The 27,382-nt window shown below is 43.6% G+C and overlaps 1 protein-coding gene across 3 annotated transcripts in view; it reads right to left on the bottom strand.

The window, feature by feature from the left end:
* The window catches only part of LOC129825955 (glutamate receptor ionotropic, delta-2-like), a 595,589-nt gene that overhangs the window by 78,866 nt on the left and 489,341 nt on the right, over positions 1-27,382 (bottom strand). For all 3 annotated transcript variants that reach the window (XR_008754971.1, XM_055886121.1, XM_055886122.1), the window contains exons 12-13: positions 15,903-16,041; positions 4,620-4,815 (exon numbers count right to left, since the gene is read on the bottom strand). Coding sequence is in view for 2 of the 3 variants with exons in the window: in XM_055886121.1 (XP_055742096.1) it covers positions 4,620-4,815; positions 15,903-16,041 (335 nt within the window). In the remaining variant the exon portion in view is untranslated. The remainder of the gene's footprint in view (positions 1-4,619; positions 4,816-15,902; positions 16,042-27,382) is intronic.

The raw sequence follows: 27,382 nt of genomic DNA, 5'->3' as shown, positions 1-27,382 counted from the left end.
ATTCAATCAAAACTTCTGTGTCTGCTCTAGTCTCCATTCCAATGAGTCTCTCGCACTAGATGGCTTACTTCCGCCAGAGTGGAAGACGTAAAGAAAGAGGCCCAACTCTGTCTCCCTTCAGCAGGATGTGTTTTTACTTTCTCTCCCACCAAGCAAGGAGTTTTTATATGGAGTTCAATGAGAGTATCAATTTTGGTCAACCAAAAATGGATGGTTTATTTGCTACGTGTAGTTTGCTTCTGTTTAAGCTAGAGATCTACATTTTCATTGCATTGGCTGCGTGAGACACAAAAAAAGTAACTTGTCAAACTATTATAGGATTTCTCTATGGTTATACATAGTATTGGATCCACCGCATCCGCCAACGGAGGCGTTTCGCCGTCTTCTAACAAAAACATCTGTGGCGTCGGAGACGCTCCAGACGTTAGCCTACAAACTAATATGACCACTCTACGGAAAGGTGAGACTCTCACAAACATGTATATGTCAGACGCCCACAAGGCTCACAAAACTCGTCTGAAGGCACCACGGTACCAGTTAAACATTTTTATGGAAGTATATATGGAAGTAGTTTTTGTTTTTCTTATACCTAAAGGGGTCCTTCAATGGGGTCCTTCAATTCTAAATGAAATAGCTAAATGGTCCTTGGTATGAACATCTAAAAACAATTCCATATGTTAACTTAGTAGAACCCCCCCCACTTTGACTCTTAAGGATTTTAAGATTGATAGTCAAATGGGTATGATATCAACAATATGTGAAAAATCTAATAATAATATATTGCTAAGATTCCATGAATAGATTTTGGATTAGATTTACATTACATTCGGAAAGTATTCAGACCCCTTGACTTTTTACACATTTTGTTATGTTAGAGCCTTATTCTAAAATGTATTAAATAGTTTTTCCCCGTTATCAAATTACACACAATACCCCACAATGACAAAGCAAGGTTGTACATTTTTTTTGTAACTTTATAAATAAATAAACAACTGAAATTTCACATTTACACAAGGATTCAGGCCCTTCACTAAATACTTTGTTGAAGCAACTTTGGCAGCGATTACAGCCTCGAGTCTTCTTGGGTATAACGCTATAAGCTCGGAACACCTGTATTTGGGGAGTTTCTTCTATTATCCTCTGCAGATCCTCTCAAGCTCTGTCAGATTGGATGGGGAGTGTCGTTGCACAGCTATTTTCAGGTCTCTCCAGAGATTTTTGATCAGGTTTCAAGTCCGCGCTCTGGCTGGGTCACTCAAGGACATTCAGAGACTTGTCCCGAAGGCACTCCTACATTGTCTTGGCTGTGTGCATAGGGCTGTTGTCCTGTTGGAATGTGAACCTTCACCCCAGTCTGAGGTCCTGAGTGCTCTGGAGCAGGTTTTCATCAAAGATCTCTATGTACTTTGCTCCATTCATCTTTCCCTCGATCCCGACTTGTCTCCCAGTCCATTCTGCAGAAAAACTTCCCCACAGCATGATGCTGCCACCACCATGCTTCACCATAGGGATGGTGCCAGGTTTCCTCCAGACGTGACGCTTGGCATTCAGGCTAAAATAGTTTAATCTTGGTTTCATCAGACCAGAGAATCTTTTTTCTCATGGTCAGAGTCCTTTAGGTGCCTTTTGGCAAACTCCCAGCGGGCTGTCATGTGCCTTTTACTGAGGAGTGGCATTTCTCTGGTCACTGTACCTTAAAGGCCTTCTTGCTGGAGCGCTGCAGAGATGGTTATCCTTCTGGAAGGTTCTCCCATCTCCACAGAGAAACTCTGGAGCTCTGTCAAAATGACCATCGGATTCTTGGTCACCTACCTGACCTAGGCCCTTCTCCCCCAATTGCTCAGTTTGGCCGGGCGGCCAGCTCTAGGAAGAGTCTTGGTGGTTCCAAACTTCCATTTAAGATTGATGGAGGCAACTATGTTCTTGGGGACGTTCAATGCTGCAGACATTTTTTGGTACCCTTCCCCAGATCTCTGCCTCGACACAATCCTGTCTCACAATCCTGTTACGGAAATTCGTTCGACCAATTGCGGGACCATATATAGACAGGTGTGTGTCTTTCCAAATCATGTCCAGTCAATTGAATTTACCACAGGTGGACTCCAATCAAGTTGTAGAAACATCTCAAGCGTGATCAATGGAAACAGGATGCACCTGAGCTCAATTTTGATTCTCATAGCAAAGGGTCTGAATAATTATGTAAAGAGGGTATTTCTGTTGTTAGTTTTTTTAGAAATTGGAAACATTTCTAAAAAACGATTTTCGCTTTGTCAGTATGGGGTAATTATTTACTAAGGCTGTAACATAACAAAATGTGGAAAAGGGGAAGGGGTCTGAATACTTTCCGAATACACTGTGCACCTTTCTACCTACTCAAAGCGTTTTACATAGTAAGGCGGAAACTGACCTTATCCACCACCAATGTGTGGCACCCACTTGGTTGATGCACGCCAACCATTTTGTGCCAGAACGCTCACTACACATAAGCTGGCATGATGAGTGGAGAGGTGAGAATGAAGGAGATGATTAGATGGCCATGATAGAACGGGGTCAGGTTGGGAATTTAACCAGGACAACCGTGTTAACACCCCTACTCTTGTGATAAGTGCCATGGGATTTTAAATGACCACAATTAACATCCCATCTGAAAGACTGCACCATAAGCTGGCCAATGTCCCCTGCACTGCCCTGGGACATTATCTTAAGAGGAAAGAGTGTCCCTTACTGACCCTCCAACACCACTTCCAGCAGTATCTGGTCTCCCATCTAGGGACTGACCAGGACCAACGCTGCTTAGTTTGAGGCAAGCCAGCAGCTGGATGCAGGGAGGTATGCTGCTTGAGGGGAACCTAAAAAAGTATTGAACGTTCTGAGCTTTGACTGAAGTGGCAGAGATTGGTACCTCTAAGATTGTCCTTCAGGGACCTGCTATATGTTCCTGATAAAAGAAACGCAGGGGCTCTGACAGATCATATTATTCTGCTACAATGACTGCAATCTGAAAAGTGTGGTGGAGAAAATCCATACTGCCTGGGACTGTGATTCTGGGGGGTGTATTGACAGTGTGTGGAGTATCCAACTGTCAACACCCAACCAACAAAACATGGAGCAGGAGAGAGAGGCATAACATACATAAGGAAGGTATGCACTCATGGCTGCCGGAGTCACTGGACCTTCAGACAAAAGATACTGCTTTTCAGAGATACTGCTTCAAAATGTAAAAACTATCTTTTTTTTTTAAAGAAAGAGGGAAAAACGATTCTTGTCATTGCAAGGGAGAGAGTCAGGGACACCAGTATCACACTAGAGGGAGGCGTTGAGCCTACAGCCCTGTGAGGGGGAGGGTGGGGGAATAAGGGGGAAAAAAGCGAGGCAGGTAGAGAGAGCACAGTGGGTGTGGTGGCCTGCATTAAGCTTCACAGTTGTTGTACTTGTCTGCTACTCTGGGGGTGACACCCCTGTCATGCAATATTTATCTGAGCACCTGGGAGTGCTGATCACCTCAACAAAATGCTGACTAATTCATGAAACCAAACCCACTAATAAGATATTCAGCCCTAATAATCCTCAAGGCAAGGAGATGAAGACTTGAAGTCATACTTCACTCATTTACTATTGCTTTAATTGCTGTTACCACGTGTATGTCCCAAATAGCACCCTACTCCCTGTACTGTTTAGTGTACTACTTTAGACCATGGCCCATCAAAAGTAGTGCCTTAAATAGGGAATATGGTACCATTTAGGACACGGAGCCTATGTCAGCTCTAATTCAGGAATTAAAACATCAGGGAGGATATACTGTATGTGTATTGAGGCTTACAAATGATGCATTTATGTACCAGTACTAGGCACTTATGGTAGTAAGTAAATATCTAGGGGAATGAGCACTAAACCATGCATACATGTATCTCACAAGAAACATTTAGAGAGCTAGAGTACAGCCTCCTCTCTCTCTCTCTCTCTCTCTCTCTCTCTCTCTCTCTCTCTCTCTCTCTCTCTCTCTCTCTCTCTCTCTCTCTCTCTCTCTCTCTCTCTCTCTCTCACTCTCTCACTCTCTCACTCTCTCACTCTCACCTAGTCTCTCACTCTCACCTACTCTCTCACTCTCACTCACTCACTCTCTATCGTTTGCTCTCCCTCCCTTTCACTCTCTCCGTGACTCACATGCTAGTATTCAGTCTGTAGTTGCTGTTTAGAAATGAATGCTTAACAAGCTACTGACAATAAGGAACACATGTAAAAACACGTCACACGTGTCACCCAGCCAGAGGTGCGGTATATGAAACCCTATGAAACATTCATGACTAGTAAGAGGTCTAGGACACAGCATATTAAATAATGTTAGAACACACATGATCTTGTGAGCCTTAGTGGGTAAGAGCATGGTGCTAGCAATGCTAGGGTCATGGGTTCACATCCTGCATTAGTTAGCCAGATTCCCCCAGGTTCACACATACTAAAATGTATGAGCTCACTGTAATGTACGCTGTTTTGGATAAAAGCATCTGTGAAATGGCACAGACTATGTGAAGTCTGGTACCTTGAGGATGCCCTCCTTGGACTCGCCCACTATTGCATGATAATGGGGGTGTTTTGTTTAGTGTAGTATGGCCACCTACCTTGCGGATGCCCTCCTTGGACTCCTCCACGTTGTTGTCGGCCCCGCCGGTGCGGTTGATCATACGCCACATCTGGGAGTACATGGGGTCCCTTTCAAAGGGGTTCATGGCCTTACTGCGCACCTGCTCGTACACAGCTGAGTCCAACACCGTCCCGTAGGGCAACTCTGTCTGCTTGGACAGGTCCTGGAGAGACCTATAGACAAATACAGGAGGGGGAGGTTAGGGGAAATGTAGTTCAACATGTACAAAGATACAACCCGACGATGATGTGGAATGATAGACACACGTGCAAATAATCACACTCCAAACCCATTCACCTACAGTATGTATAGAGAGACACACGCACGCACACACAGCAGAAAAGTACACACACACACACACACACACACACACACACACACACACACACACACACACACACACACACACACACACACACACACACACACACACACACACACACACACACACATTAGTTAAACAAATAGTTGTTTTGTCAGTGCTGAGTTAATAACCTGAATATAGTTAAGGGTAAGCCAGCCAATCAACTGGCAAGAAGCTCCTTGTAGTTCAACTAAAAGGGGAATAATAGAGGAATGTAATAAAATCACTCTCATACCATCACCACCTCCAGGGAAATGAAGGTATTTTAATTACAATGCTACGGTTTGATAAGTATTCAAACACTCATCATTTATAACTGTAATAGAAAACCATTACTGGGACTAATTACTGTTTGTTTGTCAAATTGCTTCAACACAAGCTGCCGATGTGACTAGGAGAACAACAATTGCATCGCAGTCAGTATTGTTACACTTCTGTTGTTATCAAGACTGTTTTTTGGGGGGGACAGATTTAGTCCGGTAAAAGAGAACTCCAAAGTAAGTAAGTACAATCACAGGACGAGTTTACCGGAGAATTAATTAATTGAATATCGTTACATCAGCATACTGCCCCCCCCCCCCACACACACACACACTACTCCCCCTGCTCTCTGCAGCTACTTTGACCCCTCTTTGAGGTTTTAATGAACCTGGCTGCCAAATGTTAATCTTTTATTGCTGTCAATTAATCCTTGCCCTTAATTTTCCTACTTCCCTCTTCCACGTTTCGACGTGCCCGTGTCTATCATTTGCATTCTCTTTGAAGGGGGAAATTCTCCTTAAATAATGTGTGGGCACATGGGGATATAGGGAGAGTGATGGTGGGGTGGGTGGAGGAGTCGTAGACTAAGGTAGACTATATGCTTTTGTCCCAAATGGCAACCTATTCCCTATGTAGTGCACCACTTTTGAAAAGGGTCAAAACAACTAAATACCTGTTCAGCAGGGGTGTAGAAATCAAACAGAAAGGAAAAAGGGGAGAAACAGAGAGGGAAGAGCCAGGACTTGTTTCCTACACACACTTAGTTGCAAAATGCTGTCCATTGCAAAAATGTTTTGCTACAGCGTGCACTAATGAATACACCCCTCTCTCAAACATGTCCCTCACCTTGTGAAGCCACCGTGTGTGATGTGTCCACTGTAGGCTTATTGGTGTTTACTAAGAATACATTGGTATTTGTGTAGCGCTTTTCATGACACTCAAAGACACATTGAGAGCCCCTTAAATGTCTAATGTTGTCCCTGACAAAGCAGGTGTTTGCCCAATTCCCCAACACACACACGCAGGCACACACACGCAGGCACACACACACACACACACACACCCTCCGTCAATCCATCCCTCCATCCTTATGCTCATCCTTCCACTCCATCTCCTCTCGCTCTAAACGGGTGCCCAATCCTCAGTACTCCATCTCTCCTCTTCGATCAATCCGCCCACAATGTCCACCGACTCCTATCTTTTCACTGTTCACACATTCTGTTCCTACCAGCTCTGCTGCTTCAGCTCCACTGTCCTCCAATCTCCCCCTAAAGGATTCGCAACACTATCTAACAAAAACAATCATCCACAAAACTCAACCTTGGAGTATTATTTTTCTTTTAAATCGGTCTCTTTTTCTTGTCACTGTGTCAAGCCATTCAGCTTTACCGGCTGCACTGACACACCGTAGCAGAGCACTATTAAAATACTATCTATATGACCCTCCTTATCTGTGGATAGAAAAAGATTGAAATGTGTGTAAGGACTAAAGAGGGCAGAGATCCAAGAGATCCACTTTCCAAAATCGGTGCAAGAATGGTAATCAAACTTTTATCAGATTACAGACCATCTAATTACAAGATCAGCGTTTGTTTCCCTTTTCCCCCTCCCATCTCGAATTCACATTCCATAAATCTTGAGGGTTTCCTGTCTGAGGTAGCACATCTCTCCTCTTTCAAACAACAGGCCCCTGGGTGTGAAGTTTAGGCTCTAATTATTGCAGTAATGATCCCAGAAGAGTCTACACATTAAAGATAATACATTGAAATGTATGGAAATCATAATTAGCTGCATAGAAGTAGAACGGAGCAATTTGAGAAGGGCTCATTAATGACATCTCATGCAAAAACAAAACAAAAAAGGGAAGGGGGGGCGTTCCCACCCTCTCTCCCTTTATTTCCCTAACCTTCTTCAGCGAGATGGAGCAGGGAGATGAGATATTCTCGCTAAAGCACAATTAACATACTACTGCTAGGCATTCCGGAATCTGATTTGCCAAATGAGCGGTGGGGATTTAGGCGTGGCACCGTGAGGGGAGCAAACAAATGATGAAGACGAGACGGCAAACAGAGACAAGGCTTAGGAAAGACATGCAATGTCCATCGACGTGGTGTTGAAGAAGGTTCCTAACTGTTGACTTGGTGCCCCTCTACCTGCCACAACTCACACACACTCCCTCAGATCTGCTCTAGTCTTCCTTCGGCGTGGGCACAGTGCACAGAGTTTCATCCTCCTAAAACACTGTAGAGTCCACCGTGGAGTCCTCGTAAACCAGTTACCCGTTGTGCCCGGGAGAGTGACGTCACCCACAGGATGATAGATCTGATTTGTGCCACACAGGAAATTGAAAACAGAGGGCCCTCACTGGCCCCTAGAGAGGGGATGTGCCCATGTGGCTTCTTCCCAGACAGACACTCCATCTCTCCAGAAACAGCAGACTGCCTGATTGATACAGAGAGTGCTAGAGAGAGCAGTGAGCAGTGCTACGAATGTATATTCCCACGTGGATTAATTCATACACACTCCGTCAACTGCAGTGTGAGGCAATGGAGGCTCCTCACAGCAGGAAGGGTGGGGACCATCCTCCTCAGTGAATTTCATAAAAACAGCGAAACATTTAAAAAGTGATCAGTTCTAGATAAAACGATATATATTCACGTCATCAAATACTTTATCAAAATGTATCAAAACACAAGGTCTACAGTAGCCACAACTACACTCTCTGTGGTAGCACCATGGTATAGCTGGAGGACGAAAAGCTGGAGGACATCTGACTTCAATACAAAACCTAGAAGGCTCATGGTTCTCATCCCTTCAATAGACTTACACAGTAATTATGACAACTTCCGGAGGACGTCCTCCAACCTATCCGAGCTCTTGCAGCCTGAACTGACATCTTGTCCACCAAATCAAAGTATCAGAGAGTGAATCTAGTACTGAAAGCATAAGCTACAGCTAGTTAGAACTGCAGTGCATAAAATGTGGTGAGTAGTTGACTCGAAGAGAGAGAAAGACAATAGTTTAACAGTTTTTAACAAATTATCTCTTCAAAAATGAAGGAGACGCAAGAGAGAGTGAGAGAGTTAGCTTTATTTGTTAGTTTTTTTTTCACTTTCACTTACTTAGCTAGCGAATGCAGCTAGCTAGTTTAGTCTACTCAAGCAACCGGCTCAAACAGAGAGGGATACTATGTTAGTTAGATGGTTAAAGCTATCCAACACTGGAACTCTTCCAAGTTAACTTTTTTTATTGTTTAATTTAACCTTTATTTATACAGGTTTTTCTCATTCAGTTAACATCTCTTTTTCAGAGGCCTGGTCCAATAGCAGCAGTGGGAACAAAGTTTCAGACAAAAACCGATAAAACGTACATACACAACATTAAACAAAACTATAGACACACATACAGTACAACAATTACATATTAGGTTAAAAAAACACAAATGTCTTGACCAAAAAACAGCTGTCCTAAAGACAATTACACTCTTCTATGATATTTACATTGATCAAGTGTTTAAACTCTACCAAAGAGACTAGATCATCAAATTTTTAAATATTCAGGAGAGAATTCCAGGACCATGGAGCTAACTAAAACTATTTCTACCATGACCTGTTCTAATTCTTGGTACTGTTAAAAGCAAATGAGAATGGGACCGTAATTTATATTTATTTACCGACATGATTAAAAAAGAAACGAGCTAAAATAACATTTTACCCAGTATGGCCTTATAAATCAGTGTATACCAGTGTTTAAGCCTAAGCAAGGTCAATGACGACCAGCCAACAGCACTGTAGATAGAGATCACAATGATGTGTTAGATGTTTTTGATTTGTAATGAATCTGAGGGCAGCATGATATACTGAATCAAGTGCTCTAAGGGTAGTGGTTGAGGCCTGCATATATATCCTTTAGGTGACCTAAACTGGGATATGCTTAACATCCCGGCAGTCCTACAATCTAAGCTAGATGCCCTCAATCTCACACAAATTATCAAGGAACCTACCAGGTACAACACTAAATCCGTAAACATGGGCACACTCTTAGATATCATCCTGACCAACTTGCCCTCTAAATACACCTCTGCTGTCTTCAACCAGGATCTCAGCGATCACTGCCTCATTGCCTGCGTCCGTTATGGGTCCAATGTAAAACGACCACCCCTCATCACTGTCCAACGCTCCCTAAAACACTTCTGTGAGCCGGCCTTTCTAAACGACCTGGCCCGGGAATCCTGGAAGGATATTGACCTCATCCCGTTGGTAGGGGATGCCTGGTTGCTCTTTAAAAGTGCTTTCCTCACTGTCTTAAATAAGCATGCCCCTTTCAAAAAATGTAGAACTAAGACAGGATATAGCCCTTGGTTCACTCCAGACTTGACTGCCCTTGACCAGCATAAAAACATCCTGTGGCGTTCTGCATTAGCATTGAATAGCCCCCGCGATATGCAACTTTTCAGGGAAGTCAGGAACCAATATACTCAGTCAGTTAGGAAAGCTAAGGCTAGCTTTTTCAAACAGAAATCTGCATCCTGTAGCATTAATTCCCAAAAGTTTTGGGACACAGTAAAGTCCTTGGAGAAAAGAGAACCTCCTCCCAGCTGCCCACTGCACTGAGGATAGGAAACACTGTCACCACCGATAAATCTACGATTATCGATAATTTCAATAAGGATTTTTCTACGGCTGGCCATGCTTTCCACATGGGTACCCCGACCCCGGCCAACATCTCAGCACTCCCTGCAGTGCTGGGAGTTCAGTGTGTCAAATCGGAGGGCCTGTTGTCCAGACCTCTGGCAGTCTCTATGGGGGTGCCACAGGGTTCAATTCTTGGGCCGACTCTTTTCTCTGTACATACAGTTTTAGTCGGTAGTTTACATACACCTTAGCCAAATACATTTAAACTCAGTTTTTCACAATTCCTGACATTTAATTTTAGTAAAAATTCCCTGTCTTAGGTCAGTTACGATCACCACTTTGTTTTAAGAATGTGAAATGTTCGAATAATCGTAGAGAGAATGATTTATTTCATCTTTTATTTCTTTCATCACATTCCCAGTGGGTCAGAAGTTTACATATGCTCAATTAGTATTTGGTAGCATTGCCTTTAAATTGTTTAACTTGGGTAAAACGTTTCAGGCATCTTTCCACAAGCTTCCCACAATAAGTTGGGTGAATTTTTGCCCATTCCACCTGACAGAGCTGGTGTAACTGAGTCAAGTTTGTAGGCCTCCTTGTTCGCACACGCTTTTTCAGTTCTGCCCACAAATGTTCTATAGGATTGAGGTCATGTGATGGCCACTCCAATACCTTGACTTTGTTGTTCTTTTTTATTTTTTTTATTAAAAATGTAAATTTTTCTCCCATTTTCTCCCCAATTTTCGTGGTATCCAATCGCTAGTAATTACTACTTTGTCTCATCGCTACAACTCCCGTACGGGCTCGGGAGAGACGAAGGTCGAAAGCCATGCGTCCTCTGAAGCACAACCCAACCAGCCGTACTGCTTCTTAACACAGCGCGCCTCCAACCCGGAAGCCAGCCGCACCAATGTGTCGGAGGAAACACCGTGTACCTGGCCCCCTTGGTTGGGGCGCACTGCGCCCGGCCCGCCACAGGAGTCGCTGGAGCGCGATGAGACAAGGATATCCCTACCGGCCAAACCCTCCCTACCCCGAACGACGCTATGCCAATTGTGCGTCGCCCCACGGACCTCCCGGTCGCGGCCGGCTGCGACAGAGCCTGGGCGCGAACCCAGAGACTCTGGTGGCGCAGTTAGCACTGCGATGCAGTGCCCTAGACCACTGCGCCACCCGGGAGGCCCTGACTTTGTTGTTCTTAAGCCATTTTGCCACAACTTTGGAAGTATGCTTGGGGTCAATGTCCATTTGTAAGACCCATTTGCGACCAAGCTTTAACTTCCTGACTGATGTCTTGAGATGTTGCTTTAATATATCCACATAATTTTCCTACCTCATGATGCCATCATGATGCCATCATTACTTTTGTGAAGTGCACCAGTCCCTCCTGCAGCAAAGCACCCCCACAACATGATGCTGCCACCCCCATGCTTCACGGTTGGGATGGTGTTCTTCGGCTTGCAAGCCTCCGCCTTTTTCCTCCAAACATAGCGATGGTCATTCTGGCCAAACAGTTCTATTTTTATTTCATCAGACCAGAGGACGTTTCTCCAAAAAGTACGATCTTTGTCCCCATGTGCAGTTGCAAACCGTAGTCTGGCATTTTTTATGGCGGTTTTGGATCAGTGGCTTCTTCCTTGCTGAGCGGCCTTTCAGGTTATGTCAATATAGGACTTGTTTTACTGTGGATATATACTTTTGTACCTGTTTCCTCCAGCATCTTGTACAAGGTCCTTTGCTGTTGTTCTGGGATTGATTCGCACTTCTCGCACCAAAGTACGTTCATCTCTAGGAGACAGAATGCGTCTCCTTCCTGAGCGGTATGACAGCTGCATGGTCCCATGGTGTTCATCCTTGCGTACTATTGTTTGTACAGATGAACATGGTACCTTCAGGAGTTTGAAAATTGCTCCCAAGGATGAACCAGACTTGTGGAGGTCTACAATTCTTTTCTGTAGTCTTGGCTGATTTCTTTTGATTTTCCCATGATTTCAAGCAAAGAGGCACTGAGTTTGAAGGTAGGCCTTGAAGTACATCCACAGGTACACCTCCAATTGACTCAAATTATGTCAATTAGCCTATCAGACGCTACTAAAGCCATGACATAATTTTCTGGAATTTTCCAAGCTGTTTAAAGGCACAGTCAACTTAATGTATGTAAACTTCTGACCCAATGGAATTGTTATAATGAATTATAAGTGAAATAATCTGTCTGTAAACAATTGTTGGAAAAATAGATGTCCTAACTGACTTGCCAAAACTATAGTTTGTTAACAAGAAATTTATGGCGTGGTTGAAAAACGAGTTTTAATGACTCCAACCTAAGTGTATGCAAACATCCGACTTCAACTGTATCAATGATGCTGCTGGTGATTCTCTGATCCACCTCTTCGCAGACGACACCATTCTGCATACATCTGGCCCTTCTTTGGACACTGTGCTAACAAACCTCCAAACGAGCTTCAATGCCATACAACACTCCTTCCGAGGCCTCTTAAATGCAAGTAAAACTAAGTGCATGCTCTTCAACCGATTGCTACCCGCACACTCCCGCCCAACTAGCATCACTACTCTGGATGGTTCTGACTTAGAATATGTGGACAACTACAAATACTTAGGAGTCTGGTTTGACTGTAAACTCTCCTTCCAGACTCATATTAAGCATCTCCAATCCAAAATTAAATCGGCTTCCTATTTCGCAACAAAGCCTCCTTCACTCATACTGCCAAACATACCCTCGTAAAACTGACTATCCTACCGATCCTTGACTTCTGTGGTGTCATTTACAAAATAGCCTCCAACTCTCTACTCAGCAAACTGGACGAAGCCTATCACAGTGCCAACCGTTTTGTCACCAAAGCCCCATATACTACCCCCCACTGCGACCTGTATGCTCTCGTTGGCTGGCCCTCACTACATTTTCGTCGCCAAACCCACTGGTCATCTATAAGTCTATGCTAGGTAAAGCCCCACCTTACCTCAGCTCACTGGTCACCATAGCAGCACCCACCCGTAGCACGTGCTCCAGCAGGTATATTTCACTGGTCATCCCCAAAGCCAACACTTCCTTTGGACGCCTTTCCTTCCAGTTTTCTGCTGCCAATGACTGGAACGAATTGCAAAAATCACTGAAGCTGGATTCTTATATCTCCCTCTCTAAGTTTAAGCATCAGCTGTCAGAGCAGCTTACCGATCACTGTACCTGTACACAGCCAATCTGTAAATAGCACACCCAACTACCTCATCCCCATATTGTTATTTATTCTCTTGCTCTTTTTCACCCCAGTATCTCTACCTGCACATCATCATCTGCACATCTATCACTCCAGTATTAATGCTAAATTGTAATTATTTTGCCACTATGGCCTATTTATTTAACATCACTAAAATCTAAAACCACCAGTAATGTACATCGTACCAGCTCCTTCCTGTCCTCCAGAGAAAAACAAGCCTTTTGCCGGTAATAAAAACCTATTCTCAGCTTGAGTTTCTTATCAAGTTCTCCACATGAACAGTGAAGCTCAGCTTATCATCAACCCACACACCCAAATATTTGTACACTTTGACTTGCTCTATAGTATGTCCAGTCAATGTAGCAATGACATGATTAGTAACAAGCCTGGCATTTGAAAATACCATGCATTTTGTCTTACCCAAATTTAGAACATGTCACGCCCTGATTTGTTTCACGTGTCCTTGTGCTTGTCTCCACCCCCTCCAGGTGCCCCACTTATCCTCTGGGTATTTATACCTGTGTTTTTTATCTGTCTGTGCCAGGTCATCTTTTTTGTCAAGCTTGCCAGCTTTTGTCCTGTCAGCTCCTGTCTTTTCCCAGCCTCTCTTTTTCTCGTCCTCCTGGTTTTTGACCCTTGCCTGCCTTCCCTCCTGTACCTTTGCTCCACCTCTGGATTACTGAACTCTGCCTGTCCCTGACCCTTGCCTGCCTTCCCTCCTGTACCTTTGCTCCACCTCTGGACTACTGAACTCTGCCTCTCCCTGACCCTGAGCCTGCCTGCCGTCCTGTACCTTTGCTCCTACTCAGGATTATCGACCCCTGCCTGCCTTGACCTGTCGTTTGCCTGCCCTGGTTGTTACAATAAACATTGTTACTTCACACATTCTGCACTTGGGTCTTAGAATAGAACCAGCTTTAAATCATACAGATTATGTTGTAGAATGTTCAATGCTCTTTGGGCATTTTCAAACTGAACAACAGTGGGCCCAAAATGGAGCCTTGCGGAACACCTGAGCACAACTCTATGGACTATACAACCATCAGCATTATACATTGTGTATGATTTGATAGGTAATTTATAAACCAATCTAGAGCATGAACAGTAATTCCACAACATTTTAACCTTTGCATTAACATAGTCCACGGTGTCAAATGCCTTCAAAAAAACAATAAAGACAGACACACAATGTAACTTCTTGTCAAGAGCACAGTGGATGTCATTTAAAAACTGTTGCTGAAACAGTGCTGTGGCCAGACCTAAAACCTGATTGCAATTAATTTAAGATGTTGTTTTCTTGGAGGTAGGTCTTCAGCTGCCTACTAACTAAGGACTCCAGTACCTTAGACAGTACAGATAATTTTGATATGGGTCGATAGTTGTCAAGTAGCGAAGGATCTCCACCTTTCAGGAGAGGCAGTACAAAAGCAGATTTCCATAACTTGGACCATTTCCTTAACATCAAGCGTGAGGTTAAAAATACATGTTAAGGGGGAGCAATGATGTCTGCAGCTAGGTGTAGGAAGCGGGGGTCTAGATCATCAGGGCCAGGGGATTTTTTTCGCACTTCTGAAACAGAGAGTAACTGCTGAACTGCTTGCTGTACACTGTACTGCATGATTGTAGTGGGTTTACTAACGTGTTAGTTCTAGTAGCAATGTTTACTATGACATTAGCTAATATGGTGACAATGATGTAGGCTGTGTATAGCAGTTAGCGGTGATGGTATGAAGGTTTGGCTTGGAAAGGTTTTTTCGCCTTGTCACAGAGAGCTATTGTGTTGTGCATTGAAGTCCACAAGCGAAGGGAAAAGGTGAAAGGGGGAGAGAGCGTAGATGAGAGAAGGAATTACACAACGCGCAAAGTGATTTCCTAGCATGTGGCTGCTAGGAAAGTGAACTCTGTTTGCAGGTGATCAGGGTGCATTCATTCTGCCGATTCTGTTAAAAAAAAATCTTAAATGGAAGCGAACGGAACAAAACGGGCATAAACATACCTGAATTTGTCCAATAGAAACTCTCGTTTGCAACTGTTTGGACTAATGATTACATCCTAGATCAGCTAGATGCAGGCAAGAGTGTGCAAGGCGGTATTGAATGTGTCTGTCTGTCACCTTGATTACTCACATTTTTCTCTCAACTTGTGCACCTACGCTGTAAACGTTCATTCGTATGCTAGGTTGTAATTGAAATAAGGCCATGCTCATAAACCAATTATTATCCTCCCTAATCTTAAATGTATGTGTCTGGGTACAGGTAAACCTACTGTATGTGTGTCTGTCTTGTGCATCAGTTTGATCTTCCATAATAATTGCTACAATGAGAACTAGCCAGAAGACACAATGCACACACTTACTGTCTGAAAGCCTTGACATAAGGTCCTCAGTTGAATGTCAATTTCACAAACATGTACGAATGTACATTACCACAAATTCATAACACAATGTCTATCTAGCATGTGGATTGAATAAACGACACTAATTTGGAACCAATAGTCTAGTCCCAATTCAAATGTAAAGTATTTCCCCCACTTAATTTTCTCAACCTGGGCCTGTAAACTGTTTCTGGTACAGTGTGACAGGTTTCACTAAAACACGAAGACAGAGGTTTTGTGGGGTGAAGGATGAAGTTGCCCCTAGAAGCTGATCTTGGGTCAGTTTTAAATTGTCCCCACGAATGGTTTTGGTTAGGATTGGGGGAGGGAAAGCTGATCCTAGATTTGTACCTAGGGGAAACTTCACCCTGAGTGGTGATGTGTCAGTTACTTACTGGATGGAGTTCTCGATGCGGCTGATGGTGAGGAAGGCAGCCAGGTTGGCCGTGTAGGAGGAGATGACGATCAAAGCAAAAAGCCACCATACCCCCATCATCATCCTCGTGGCCAGGGTGGTATACGGAACCTCACCACCTGATAACAAGACCAGGAAAGAGAGACAAAAGAAAAATGTCAGCCAAATGGCAGGTATGGTTGGGCATGAGAAAATAAAATTATGACATTTCTCCAAGGGAACTTAATTTGTGATGTCAGGTATACAAATTCCCACACATGACAACATATTACGACCCACAAAGACAGACTTTCCAGTGCAACTCGACAATATAATATAGTTTTCTTCCATTTTTTGCATTTTCATAAAGAGACAAATGTATGCTCTATGTAGAGTGTGTATTTCCCCAGCAAGGCAGACAGGCCAGTCAGGACTAAGGCACACCGGTTTGTTCTCTGTATTAATGCAAAACCTTTACTTTGCACTGCAGATGGGAGGGAGAGGAGAGCCTCTTCCTGGGAAAGACAACTGTAGCTCCATGATGGATCTGTAGAGCTTCAGCCTCACCTTTATTGAAGCCTGTTACAAATGTGCCTAAATTATCCTTGTAGCTCGCAGATCATTGTGCTCGCATGTGGAATAAGTGCCAGTCATTTCAATCCCTTCAGCAAAGACTCAATAAAATATTTGACACCCATTCTATCCAGTGCTGCCCTCTGGGTTAATCTGTCTTATGAATAAAATTTCCAGTTGACACGAGCTCATATAGCCTGAATGCTATTTGTGTTCTGTTAAAATGGTGTTGCTATTGTAGAGTAGTTTGAATATTCTTATGTGCTTTGACTGTATGTTAGGCTTTCATAAAACACATATGATAAGTAGGCTATAATGTTGTATAGGTAACTGCCAAAATATTGGAAACACTTGAGTAAATAAGTGCTTCCGCTCAGCATATGTGGGAACTGCTTAGAAAAAAGCATTCCAGGTGAAACTGGTTGAGAGTGTGCAAAGCTGTCATCAAGACAAAGTGTGGCTACTTTGAAGAATCTCAAATAAAAAATATATTTTGATTTGTTTAACATTTTTTTTTGGTTAGTACATGATTCCATATGTGTTATTTCATAGCTTTGATGTTTTCACTATAATTCTACAATGTAGGAAACACCTGGTGTGTCTAAACTTTTGACTGGTACTGTAATTCAGGACTTTTCACAGCAAACTTCAACCTTTTGAGTCTTGAATTTGCAGAAAGGATGTTTTTTTTTTTTATAGAGATTGCAATATCCCAGAACCGTAGGTACTGAGCAGGACAATATCGGTCATGCCCATCCACTTGTTCATTATTTTCCAAATGTCAAGGATTTCACTGCGTTTTCCCGATGCTTGTCTGATTGGTTTATGCTTGAACTTGACTTTGAGATTTTTCTAGTGTTCGCAAGTATGGCCCCTCAGCGTGCCCTGAATGTAGACATTGTCATGAATTTCACTTGTGATTACAACGTGAATGTATTATTGTTAATGTATTGTAATATCCATGTATTTCAGTTGCATTGTCTGCCATGTGAATATCAGTAAAAAACATTTTGGAGGGACACAACATGATACATTTTATGGACCCCATCCATCATTTCTGACAGAAAATCAAGGAATCGTCAACCATATCTAGACAGTAACATACACTGCTCAAAAAAATAAAGGGAACACTTAAACAACACAATGTAACTCCAAGTCAATCACACTTCTGTGAAATCAAACTGTCCACTTAGGAAGCAACACTGATTGACAATACATTTCACACGCTGTTGTGCAAATGGAATAGACAAAAGGTGGAAATTATAGGCAATTAGCAAGACACCCCCCAAAACAGGAGTGATTCTGCAGGTGGTGACCACAGACCACTTCTCAGTTCCTATGCTTCCTGGCTGATGTTTTGGTCACTTTTGAATGCTGGCGGTGCTCTCACTCTAGTGGTAGCATGAGACGGAGTCTACAACCCACACAAGTGGCTCAGGTAGTGCAGTTCATCCAGGATGGCACATCAATGCGAACTGTGGCAAAAAGGTTTGCTGTGTCTGTCAGCGTAGTGTCCAGAGCATGCAGGCGCTACCAGGAGACAGGCCAGTACATCAGGAGACGTGGAGGAGGCCGTAGGAGGGCAACAACCCAGCAGCAGGACCGCTACCTCCGCCTTAGTGCAAGGAGGTGCACTGCCAGAGCCCTGCAAAATGACCTCCAGCAGGCCACAAATGTGCATGTGTCAGCATATGGTCTCACAAGGGGTCTGAGGATCTCATCTCGGTACCTAATGGCAGTCAGGCTACCTCTGGCGAGCCCATGGAGGGCTGTGCGGCCCCACAAAGAAATGCCACCCCACACCATGACTGACCCATCGCCAAACCGGTCATGCTGGAGGATGTTGCAGGCAGCAGAACGTTCTCCACGGCGTCTCCAGACTCTGTCACGTCTGTCACATGTGCTCATGTGCTCAGTGTGAACCTGCTTTCATCTGTGAAGAGCACAGGGCGCCAGTGGCGAATTTGCCAATCTTGGTGTTCTCTGGCAAATGCCAAACGTCCTGCACAGTGTTGGGCTGTAAGCACAACCCCCACCTGTGGACGTCGGGCCCTCATACCACCCTCATGGAGTCTGTTTATGACCGTTTGAGCAGACACATGCACATTTGTGGCCTGCTGGAGGTCATTTTGCAGGGCGCTGGCAGTGCACCTCCTTGCACTAAGGCGGAGGTAGCGGTCCTGCTGCTGGGTTGTTGCCCTCCTACGGCCTCCTCCACGTCTCCTGATGTACTGGCCTGTCTCCTGGTAGCGCCTGCATGCTCTGGACACTACGCTGACAGACACAGCAAACCTTTTTGCCACAGTTCGCATTGATGTGCCATCCTGGATGAACTGCACTACTTGAGCCACTTGTGTGGGTTGTAGACTCCGTCTCATGCTACCACTAGAGTGAGAGCACCGCCAGCATTCAAAAGTGACCAAAACATCAGCCAGGAAGCATAGGAACTGAGAAGTGGTCTGTGGTCACCACCTGCAGAATCACTCCTGTTTTGGGGGGTGTCTTGCTAATTGCCTATAATTTCCACCTTTTGTCTATTCCATTTGCACAACAGCATGTGAAATGTATTGTCAATCAGTGTTGCTTCCTAAGTGGACAGTTTGAATTCACAGAAGTGTGATTGACTTGGAGTTACATTGTGTTGTTTAAGTGTTCCCTTTATTTTTTTGAGCAGTGTATTACAGTATTAAGACATCCGGTAGGGGCAGTCACATTAGGAACAAAGGGATGTAAATTGATCTGCTAGAGACCGTTCTTTGATTGTGAAAGTATTCGGAGTGGTCCTGACCTGGGACGTCATCCGACAGAACTTCAGAATAGGTGGTTTCTTCATAGACATGCTGCTCAAATGTATACATAACAATGTGTGATGGATGTAACATTGTCCAAAATACAATTTCCACTAGAACATTGATTGCTTATGTTGAGTTTTGTAAACAAAGTGCCTGTTGCTGTACAGTTGACCTAGCCGGACTGTTGGGTCCAAATGTGGCAGTAGAAAGGACAGTGTTCTACGTAGAGAATTCATGTGATCCATCTGGATCATAGCGGTCTCACGTGAAAGCCCTTTATGTTCACATGGCCAAAGAGTGCAGATATGCTTGTCCATTACACTAGAATAACACCGAGACGATTCAGACGGACAGCACAAGAGAGCGGGAGAGTATTTGGTGGAATCTCAGCGTGAGTGAGAAAAGCTCTCCCCTGAAGATAAAGCCTGCCATGGAGAGAGAGATTGCTATGGGAGGATGTAGTTGAAGCTGATTGCATCCCATTTTCTCGGCTGTAGCATGTTGATCTTTAGAAAATGAGCCAGAGTGTAATGCAACTTTTATTAGGGAGTCCTGCGACTCGGTTCAAAGCCACCCTGCTATGCACATCAAATCAGCTGCTCCATTTTGACCAGGCTCTCCTTGCTTGCCTTTGATTTCCACTTCCAGCCAGGCTAGGGGCAACATACTCCTCACTGCTACTCCACCCAGCTCACTCTTTCTCTCTCTCTCTCCCTTCCACCCTCCTTCGTTTCATTCCTTTGCAAACATACATATACATGCACATACATTCACACAAATCATTCTGTAAGCAGCACCACGTTTCTAATCCACAAATGCGTTTAGACAAGTAGAGTGTGGGGGGGAGATAAGAAGAGAGATAAAGAGGGAGGATGGGGTGAGAGAGAGAGAGAGAAAGAAACACTGCTGCAGGTCCATCTAGGAAAATAGCAAGAACACATGGGTTGATTTGTTCAACTCAGCTCCAACCTAATACACAGTGAAGGCAGTGATCAAAGTCAGGCCCTCAAGGCTTCAACACGTTTGCCCAGAGTGAGTGAGCTTGGTTTCAGGCAACCTCAGTCCACAGGGCTAGCTTTGAATTTTTTTTCTTCCACAGCCACAAGTGAGTCCAAGGTCAGAGAATGGCTGTTTTTGACTGTCAACTGATCAGTCTGCCAGTCAAGGAGTCGGCATCTCACTAAAAAGGGCCCTTTAAGTTCCGCCAGGCAGTCCTGCCAGTGCAGGCAGGACACTCAGCCCAGAGTGGATTTCCAATCAAAGAGAAAACGCCATGAAACACTGTCAAGAACCCTTCACGGCTGTTGGAATGCTTGTACATTTCTCTAAGGGCAACTGGAGAGGCTATTCTGCTCCTAACTCTCTCAGGGAGGGGAAGAAAATGCCAATCAGTCCAAGGTTAGTGAGCCGACCGACGTAGAGCCTGCTGCTGCCTAACTGGCTGAGCACTGCCTCTCAACATCACTACCGCTACTGCTACCTTAGTAGTCATGTTGTCTGGGACTGGAACATCAGACTAACACTACTTTAGAAGTCATGTTGTCTGAAACACCAGACTAATACTACCTCAGTGGTCATGTTGTCTGAAACACCAGACTAACACTACCTCAGTAGTCATGTTGTCTGAAACACCAGACTAATACTACCTCAGTAGTCATGTTGTCTGAAACACCAGACTAACACTACCTCAGTAGTCATGTTGTCTGAAACACCAGACTAATACTACCTCAGTGGTCATGTTGTCTGAAACACCAGACTAACACTACCTCAGTAGTCATGTTGTCTGAAACACCAGAATAATACTACCTCAGTGGTCATGTTGTCTGAAACACCAGACTAATACTACCTCAGTAGTCATGTTGTCTGAAACACCAGACTAACACTACCTCAGTAGTCATGTTGTCTGAAACACTAGACTAACACTACCTCAGTAGTCATGTTGTCTGAAACACCAGACTAATACTACCTCAGTGGTCATGTTGTCTGAAACACCAGAATAATACTACCTCAGTAGTCATGTTGTCTGAAACACCAGACTAATACTACCTCAGTAGTCATGTTGTCTGAAACACCAGACTAACACTACCTCAGTAGTCATGTTGTCTGAAACACCAGACTAATACTACCTCAGTGGTCATGTTGTCTGAAACACCAGACTAACACTACCTCAGTAGTCATGTTGTCTGAAACACCAGAATAATACTACCTCAGTGGTCATGTTGTCTGAAACACCAGACTAACACTACCTCAGTAGTCATGTTGTCTGAAACACCAGAATAATACTACCTCAGTAGTCATGTTGTCTGAAACACCAGACTAACGCTACCTCAGTAGTCATGTTGTCTGAAACACCAGACTAACGCTACCTCATTAGTCATGTTGTCTGAAACACCAGACTAATACTACTTTAGAAGTCATGTTGTCTGAAACACCAGAATAATACTACCTCAGTAGTCATGTTGTCTGAAACACCAGACTAACACTACCTCAGTAGTCATGTTGTCTGAAACACCAGAATAATACTACCTCAGTGGTCATGTTGTCTGAAACACCAGACTAATACTACCTTAGTGGTCATGTTGTCTGAAACACCAGAATAATACTACCTCAGTAGTCATGTTGTCTGAAACACCAGAATAATACTCCCTCAGTAGTCATGTTGTCTGAAACACCAGACTAACACTACCTCAGTGGTCATGTTGTCTGAAACACCAGAATAATACTACCTCAGTGGTCATGTTGTCTGAAACACCAGACTAATACTACCTCAGTGGTCATGTTGTCTGAAACACCAGAATAATACTACCTCAGTGGTCATGTTGTCTGAAACACCAGACTAATACTACCTTAGTGGTCATGTTGTCTGAAACACCAGACTAATACTACCTCAGTAGTCTTGTTGTCTGAAACACCAGACTAATACTACCTCAGTGGTCATGTTGTCTGAAACACCAGACTAATACTACCTCAGTGGTCATGTTGTCTGAAACACCAGAATAATACTACCTCAGTGGTCATGTTGTCTGAAACACCAGACTAATACTACCTTAGTGGTCATGTTGTCTGAAACACCAGACTAATACTACCTCAGTAGTCTTGTTGTCTGAAACACCAGACTAATACTACCTCAGTAATCATGTTGTCTGAAACACTAGACTAACACTACCTCAGTAGTCATGTTGTCTGAAACACCAGAATAATACTACCTCAGTAGTCATGTTGTCTGAAACACCAGACTAATACTACCTCAGTAGTCATGTTGTCTGAAACACCAGACGAATACTACCTCAGTGGTCATGTTGTCTGAAACACCAGACTAACACTACCTCAGTAGTCATGTTGTCTGAAACACCAGACTAATGCTACCTTAGTAGTCATGTTGTCTGAAACACCAGACTAACACTACCGCAGTAGTCATGTTGTCTGAAACACCAGACTAACGCTACCTCAGTAGTCATGTTGTCTGAAACACCAATGTTGTCTGAAACACCAGAATAATACTCCCTCAGTAGTCATGTTGTCTGAAACACCAGACTAACACTACCTCAGTAGTCATGTTGTCTGAAACACCAGAATAATACTACCTCAGTGGTCATGTTGTCTGAAACACCAGACTAATACTACCTCAGTAGTCATGTTGTCTGAAACACCAGACTAATACTACCTCAGTAATCATGTTGTCTGAAACACTAGACTAATACTACCTCAGTAGTCATGTTGTCTGAAACACCAGACTAATACTCCCTCAGTAGTCATGTTGTCTGAAACACCAGACTAACACTACCTAAGTAGTCATGTTGTCTGAAACACCAGAATAATACTACCTCAGTGGTCATGTTGTCTGAAACACCAGACTAATACTACCTCAGTAGTCATGTTGTCTGAAACACCAGACTAATACTACCTCAGTGGTCATGTTGTCTGAAACACCAGACTAACACTACCTCAGTGGTCATGTTGTCTGAAACACCAGAATAATACTACCTCAGTGGTCATGTTGTCTGAAACACCAGACTAACACTACCTCAGTGGTCATGTTGTCTGAAACACCAGACTAACACTACCTCAGTGGTCATGTTGTCTGAAACACCAGACTAACGCTGCCTCAGTAGTCATGTTGTCTGAAACACCAGACTAACACTACCGCAGTAGTCATGTTGTCTGAAACACCAGACTAATACTACCTCAGTAGTCATGTTGTCTGAAACACCAGACTAATACTACCTCAGTGGTCATGTTGTCTGAAACACCAGACTAATACTACCTCAGTAGTCATGTTGTCTGAAACACCAGACTAACACTACCTCAGTGTTCATGTTGTCTGAAACACCAGACTAATACTACCTCAGTGGTCATGTTGTCTGAAACACCAGACTAACACTACCGCAGTAGTCATGTTGTCTGAAACACCAGACTAACGCTACCTCAGTAATCATGTTGTCTGAAACACTAGACTAACACTACCTTAGTAGTCATGTTGTCTGAAACACCAGACTAACAGTACCTCAGTAGTCATGTTGTCTGAAACACCAGACAAACGCTGCCTCAGTAGTCATGTTGTCTGAAACACTAGACTAACACTACCTCAGTAGTCATGTTGTCTGAAACACCAGACTAACACTACCTCAGTAGTCATGTTGTCTGAAACACCAGAATAATACTACCTCAGTAGTCATACTGTCTGGGACACTACTTTAGAACCCTGCCCTCTGCAACAATGGTGCATGCTCAGCTCCCTCCTGTACTCCCTGTTCTCCCTCGACTGCGTGGCCACGCACGACTCCAACTCAAGTTTTCAGACGACACAACGGTGGTAGGCCTGATTACCAAAAGAGAGGGTGAAAAGCTTCAACTTTGTCGGCGTACACATCACTGACAAATGGTCAACGCAGACAGTGTGGTGAAGAAGACGCAACAGGGCCTCTTCAAACTCAGGAGGCTGAAGAAAGTCGGCTTGGCCCACCGAGTCACGGCCTGTTCAGCCCGCTACCATCTAGAAGGCGTAGAGACAGTACAGGTGCATCAAAGATGAGACCGAGAGATTGAAAAACGACTCTTTCTCCTGTTAAATTGTCACCACTAACCGGCTCCCGCCCAGTACCCTGCCCTGAAATTTAGTCCCTTTTACTAGCCGGCTACCACCCGGTACTCAACCGTGCATCAGACTGCTGCCCTATGAACATAGTCATTGAACACTGGTCACTGTAATAACGTTTACATACTATTTAACCTACTTCATATGTACTGTACAGTACCAGTCAAAAGTTTGGACACACCTACTCATTTGGCAATTTTTTACATTGTAAAAATAAAAGTGAAGACATCAAAACTATGAAATGAGATGGAGCGCAAAGTGAAGGAAAAGCAGCCAACAAGAGCTCAGCATTTGTGGGAACTCCTTCAAGACTGGAAAAGTATTACTCGTGAAGCTTGTTGAGAACATGCCAAGAGTGTGCAAAGCTGTCATCAAGGCAAAGGGTGGCTACTTTGAAGAATCTAAAATCTAAAATCTATTTTGATTTGTTGAACACTTTTTTGGTTATGACATGATTCCATGTGTGTTATTTCATAGTTTTGATTTCTTCACTATTATTCTACAATGTAGAAAATTGTAAAAATAAAGAAAAGCCCTTGACTGAATAGGTGTGTCCAAACTTTTGACCAGTACTTTGTATACTGTATTCTTGCAAGGGCCGGCGCTGGAATCGAGAAGCAGGTACGGGGAGTAGAACATTTAATGAGGGACAGACAAAGAACAAATCAGGAACAGCGTCAGCACATGGGTGCACAATGACAAACGACAATCAATGCAGCAGCGGGGAACAGAGCTGGGGAACTGACAAATATATGGGAGGTAATAAACAGGTGACTGAGTCTAGGTTGAGTCCAATAATTTGCAGATGCGCGTGACGAGGGAAGGCAGGTGTGCGTAATGATGGTGGCAGGGGTGCGGAACACTGGGGAGCCTGGTGCCTTCGAGGCGCTAGGGAGGGAGAGCGGGAGTAGGCATGACAATTTTAGTCAATATACCTACTGCTGTACACACCTTTCTATTCATATACTGTCCATAATGTCTATATGTTATGAATTTTATAAATAATGACTAAATGATGTATACATTTAACGTAGAACTATAACTAACAGAATTCTACCCTGTCTCTGTATAATTATAAATAATGTTTGTCCATAAGAAAGAGGGACTGTTAGCAGGCAAGGAACTGTGGCAGACAACTTGTGACCACTGTGTAACTGATAACAGGGAAGGAAGTCTTGGGCTTGTTGTAGATTGTATAACAGGTGGCAGGCAATGTATGAGAAGGAGAAGACTTGTGAACTATATTGTCATTGTCTTAGAGGAGGGACAGTTATGACGAAATGAGAGGTATATAAACCAATGTAAATGTAAGGATGGGCAGAGCTCTCGTAAATAAACATTCTGACTATTGTAGACTGGCCTCTGTCTGTTTCATTTCAACAAAGAACCTTACAAATTCTTGGCAACAGACCGAGTAGTTTAATTGAAGTTCAGTTTATGAACATTGAGAACAAAATTCTCTTAACACTATACAAACCATCATATACAGTACATACAGTGCATTCGGTAGGTATTCAGACCACTTCCCTTTTCCCATTTTGTTACATTACAGACTTATTCTAAAATGGATCGAATAAACTGTTTTTTAGAAATGTTTGCTAATATATATTTATATAAAAAAACATTAATACCTTACATACTTATGTACTCAGACCATTTGGTAAAGAGACTCGAAATTGAGCTCAGGTGCATCCTGTTTCCATTGATCATCCTTGAGTTGGAGACCAACTGGCAAAATCAATTGATTGGACATAATTTGGAAAGGCACACACCTGTCTATATAAGGTCCCAAGCCAAGCCATGCCATGAGGAATAAGGAATTGTCCTTAGAGCTCCGAGACAGGATTGTGTCGAGCCACAGATCTGGGGAAGGGTACCAAAACATTTCTGCAGCATTGAAGGTTCCCAAGAACACAGTGGCCTCTATCATTTTTAAATGGAAGAAGTTTGGAACCACCAATACTCTTCCCAGAGATGTCCGAGTTTGCTAAAAGACACCATGAGAAACAAGATTCTCTGGCCTGATGAAACCAAAATAAAACTCTTTGGCCTGAATGGCAAGCGTGAAGTCTGGAGGAAACCCGGCACAATCCCTACGGTGAAACATGGTGGTGGCAGCGTCATGCTATGGGGATGTTTTTCAGCGGCAGGGACTGGGAGACTAGTCAGGATTGAGGGTAAGATGAACGGAGCAAAGTACAGAGAGATCATTGATGAAAACCTGCCCCAGAGCGCCCAGGCCCACAGACAACAGGATAATGACCATAAGCAATTCAAATCAAATCGTATTTGTCACATGCGCAGAATACAACCTTACCGTGAAATGCTTACATACAAGCCCTTAAACAACAATGCAGTTTTAAGAAAAAACGAGTGTTAAGAAAGTATTTACGAAATAAACTGAAAATAAAAAATAAAATAGAAAAATAACAAATAAGTAAAGAGCAACAATAAAATAACAGTAACAGGCCTATATACAGGGGGTACCGGTACAGAGTCAATGTGTGGGGGGACAGGTTAATTGAGGTAATTGATGTAATATGTACATGGAGTTAAAGTGACTGTGCATAGATAATAAACAGAGAGTAGCAGCAGCGTGATAATGTGTGTGTGGGGGGGTCAGTGCAAATAGTCCAGGAAGCCATTTGGTATGCTGTTCAGGAGTCTTATGGCTTAGGGATAGAAGCTGTTAAGAAGCCTTTTGAACCTAGACTTGGTGCTCCGGTACCGCTTGCCGTGTGGTAGCAGAGAGAACAGTCTATGACTAGGATGGCTGCACTCTTTGGCAATTTTTAGGGCTTTTCTCTGACACCGCCTGGTATAGAGGTCCTGGATGGCAGGAAGCTTGGCCCCGGTGATGTACTGGGCCGTACGCACTACCCTCTGTAGTGTCTTGCGGTCAGAGGCCGAGCAGTTGCCATACCAGGCAGTGATGCAACCAGTCAGGATGCTCTCGATGGTGCAGCTGTAGAACATTTTGAGGATCTGAGGCCCATGACAAATCTTTTCAGTCTCCTGATG

Source organism: Salvelinus fontinalis, chromosome 28 (assembly GCF_029448725.1).
Source record: "Salvelinus fontinalis isolate EN_2023a chromosome 28, ASM2944872v1, whole genome shotgun sequence".
Classification (NCBI taxonomy): Eukaryota; Metazoa; Chordata; class Actinopteri; order Salmoniformes; family Salmonidae; genus Salvelinus; species Salvelinus fontinalis.
This window is presented reverse-complemented; position numbering and strand designations above follow the sequence as displayed.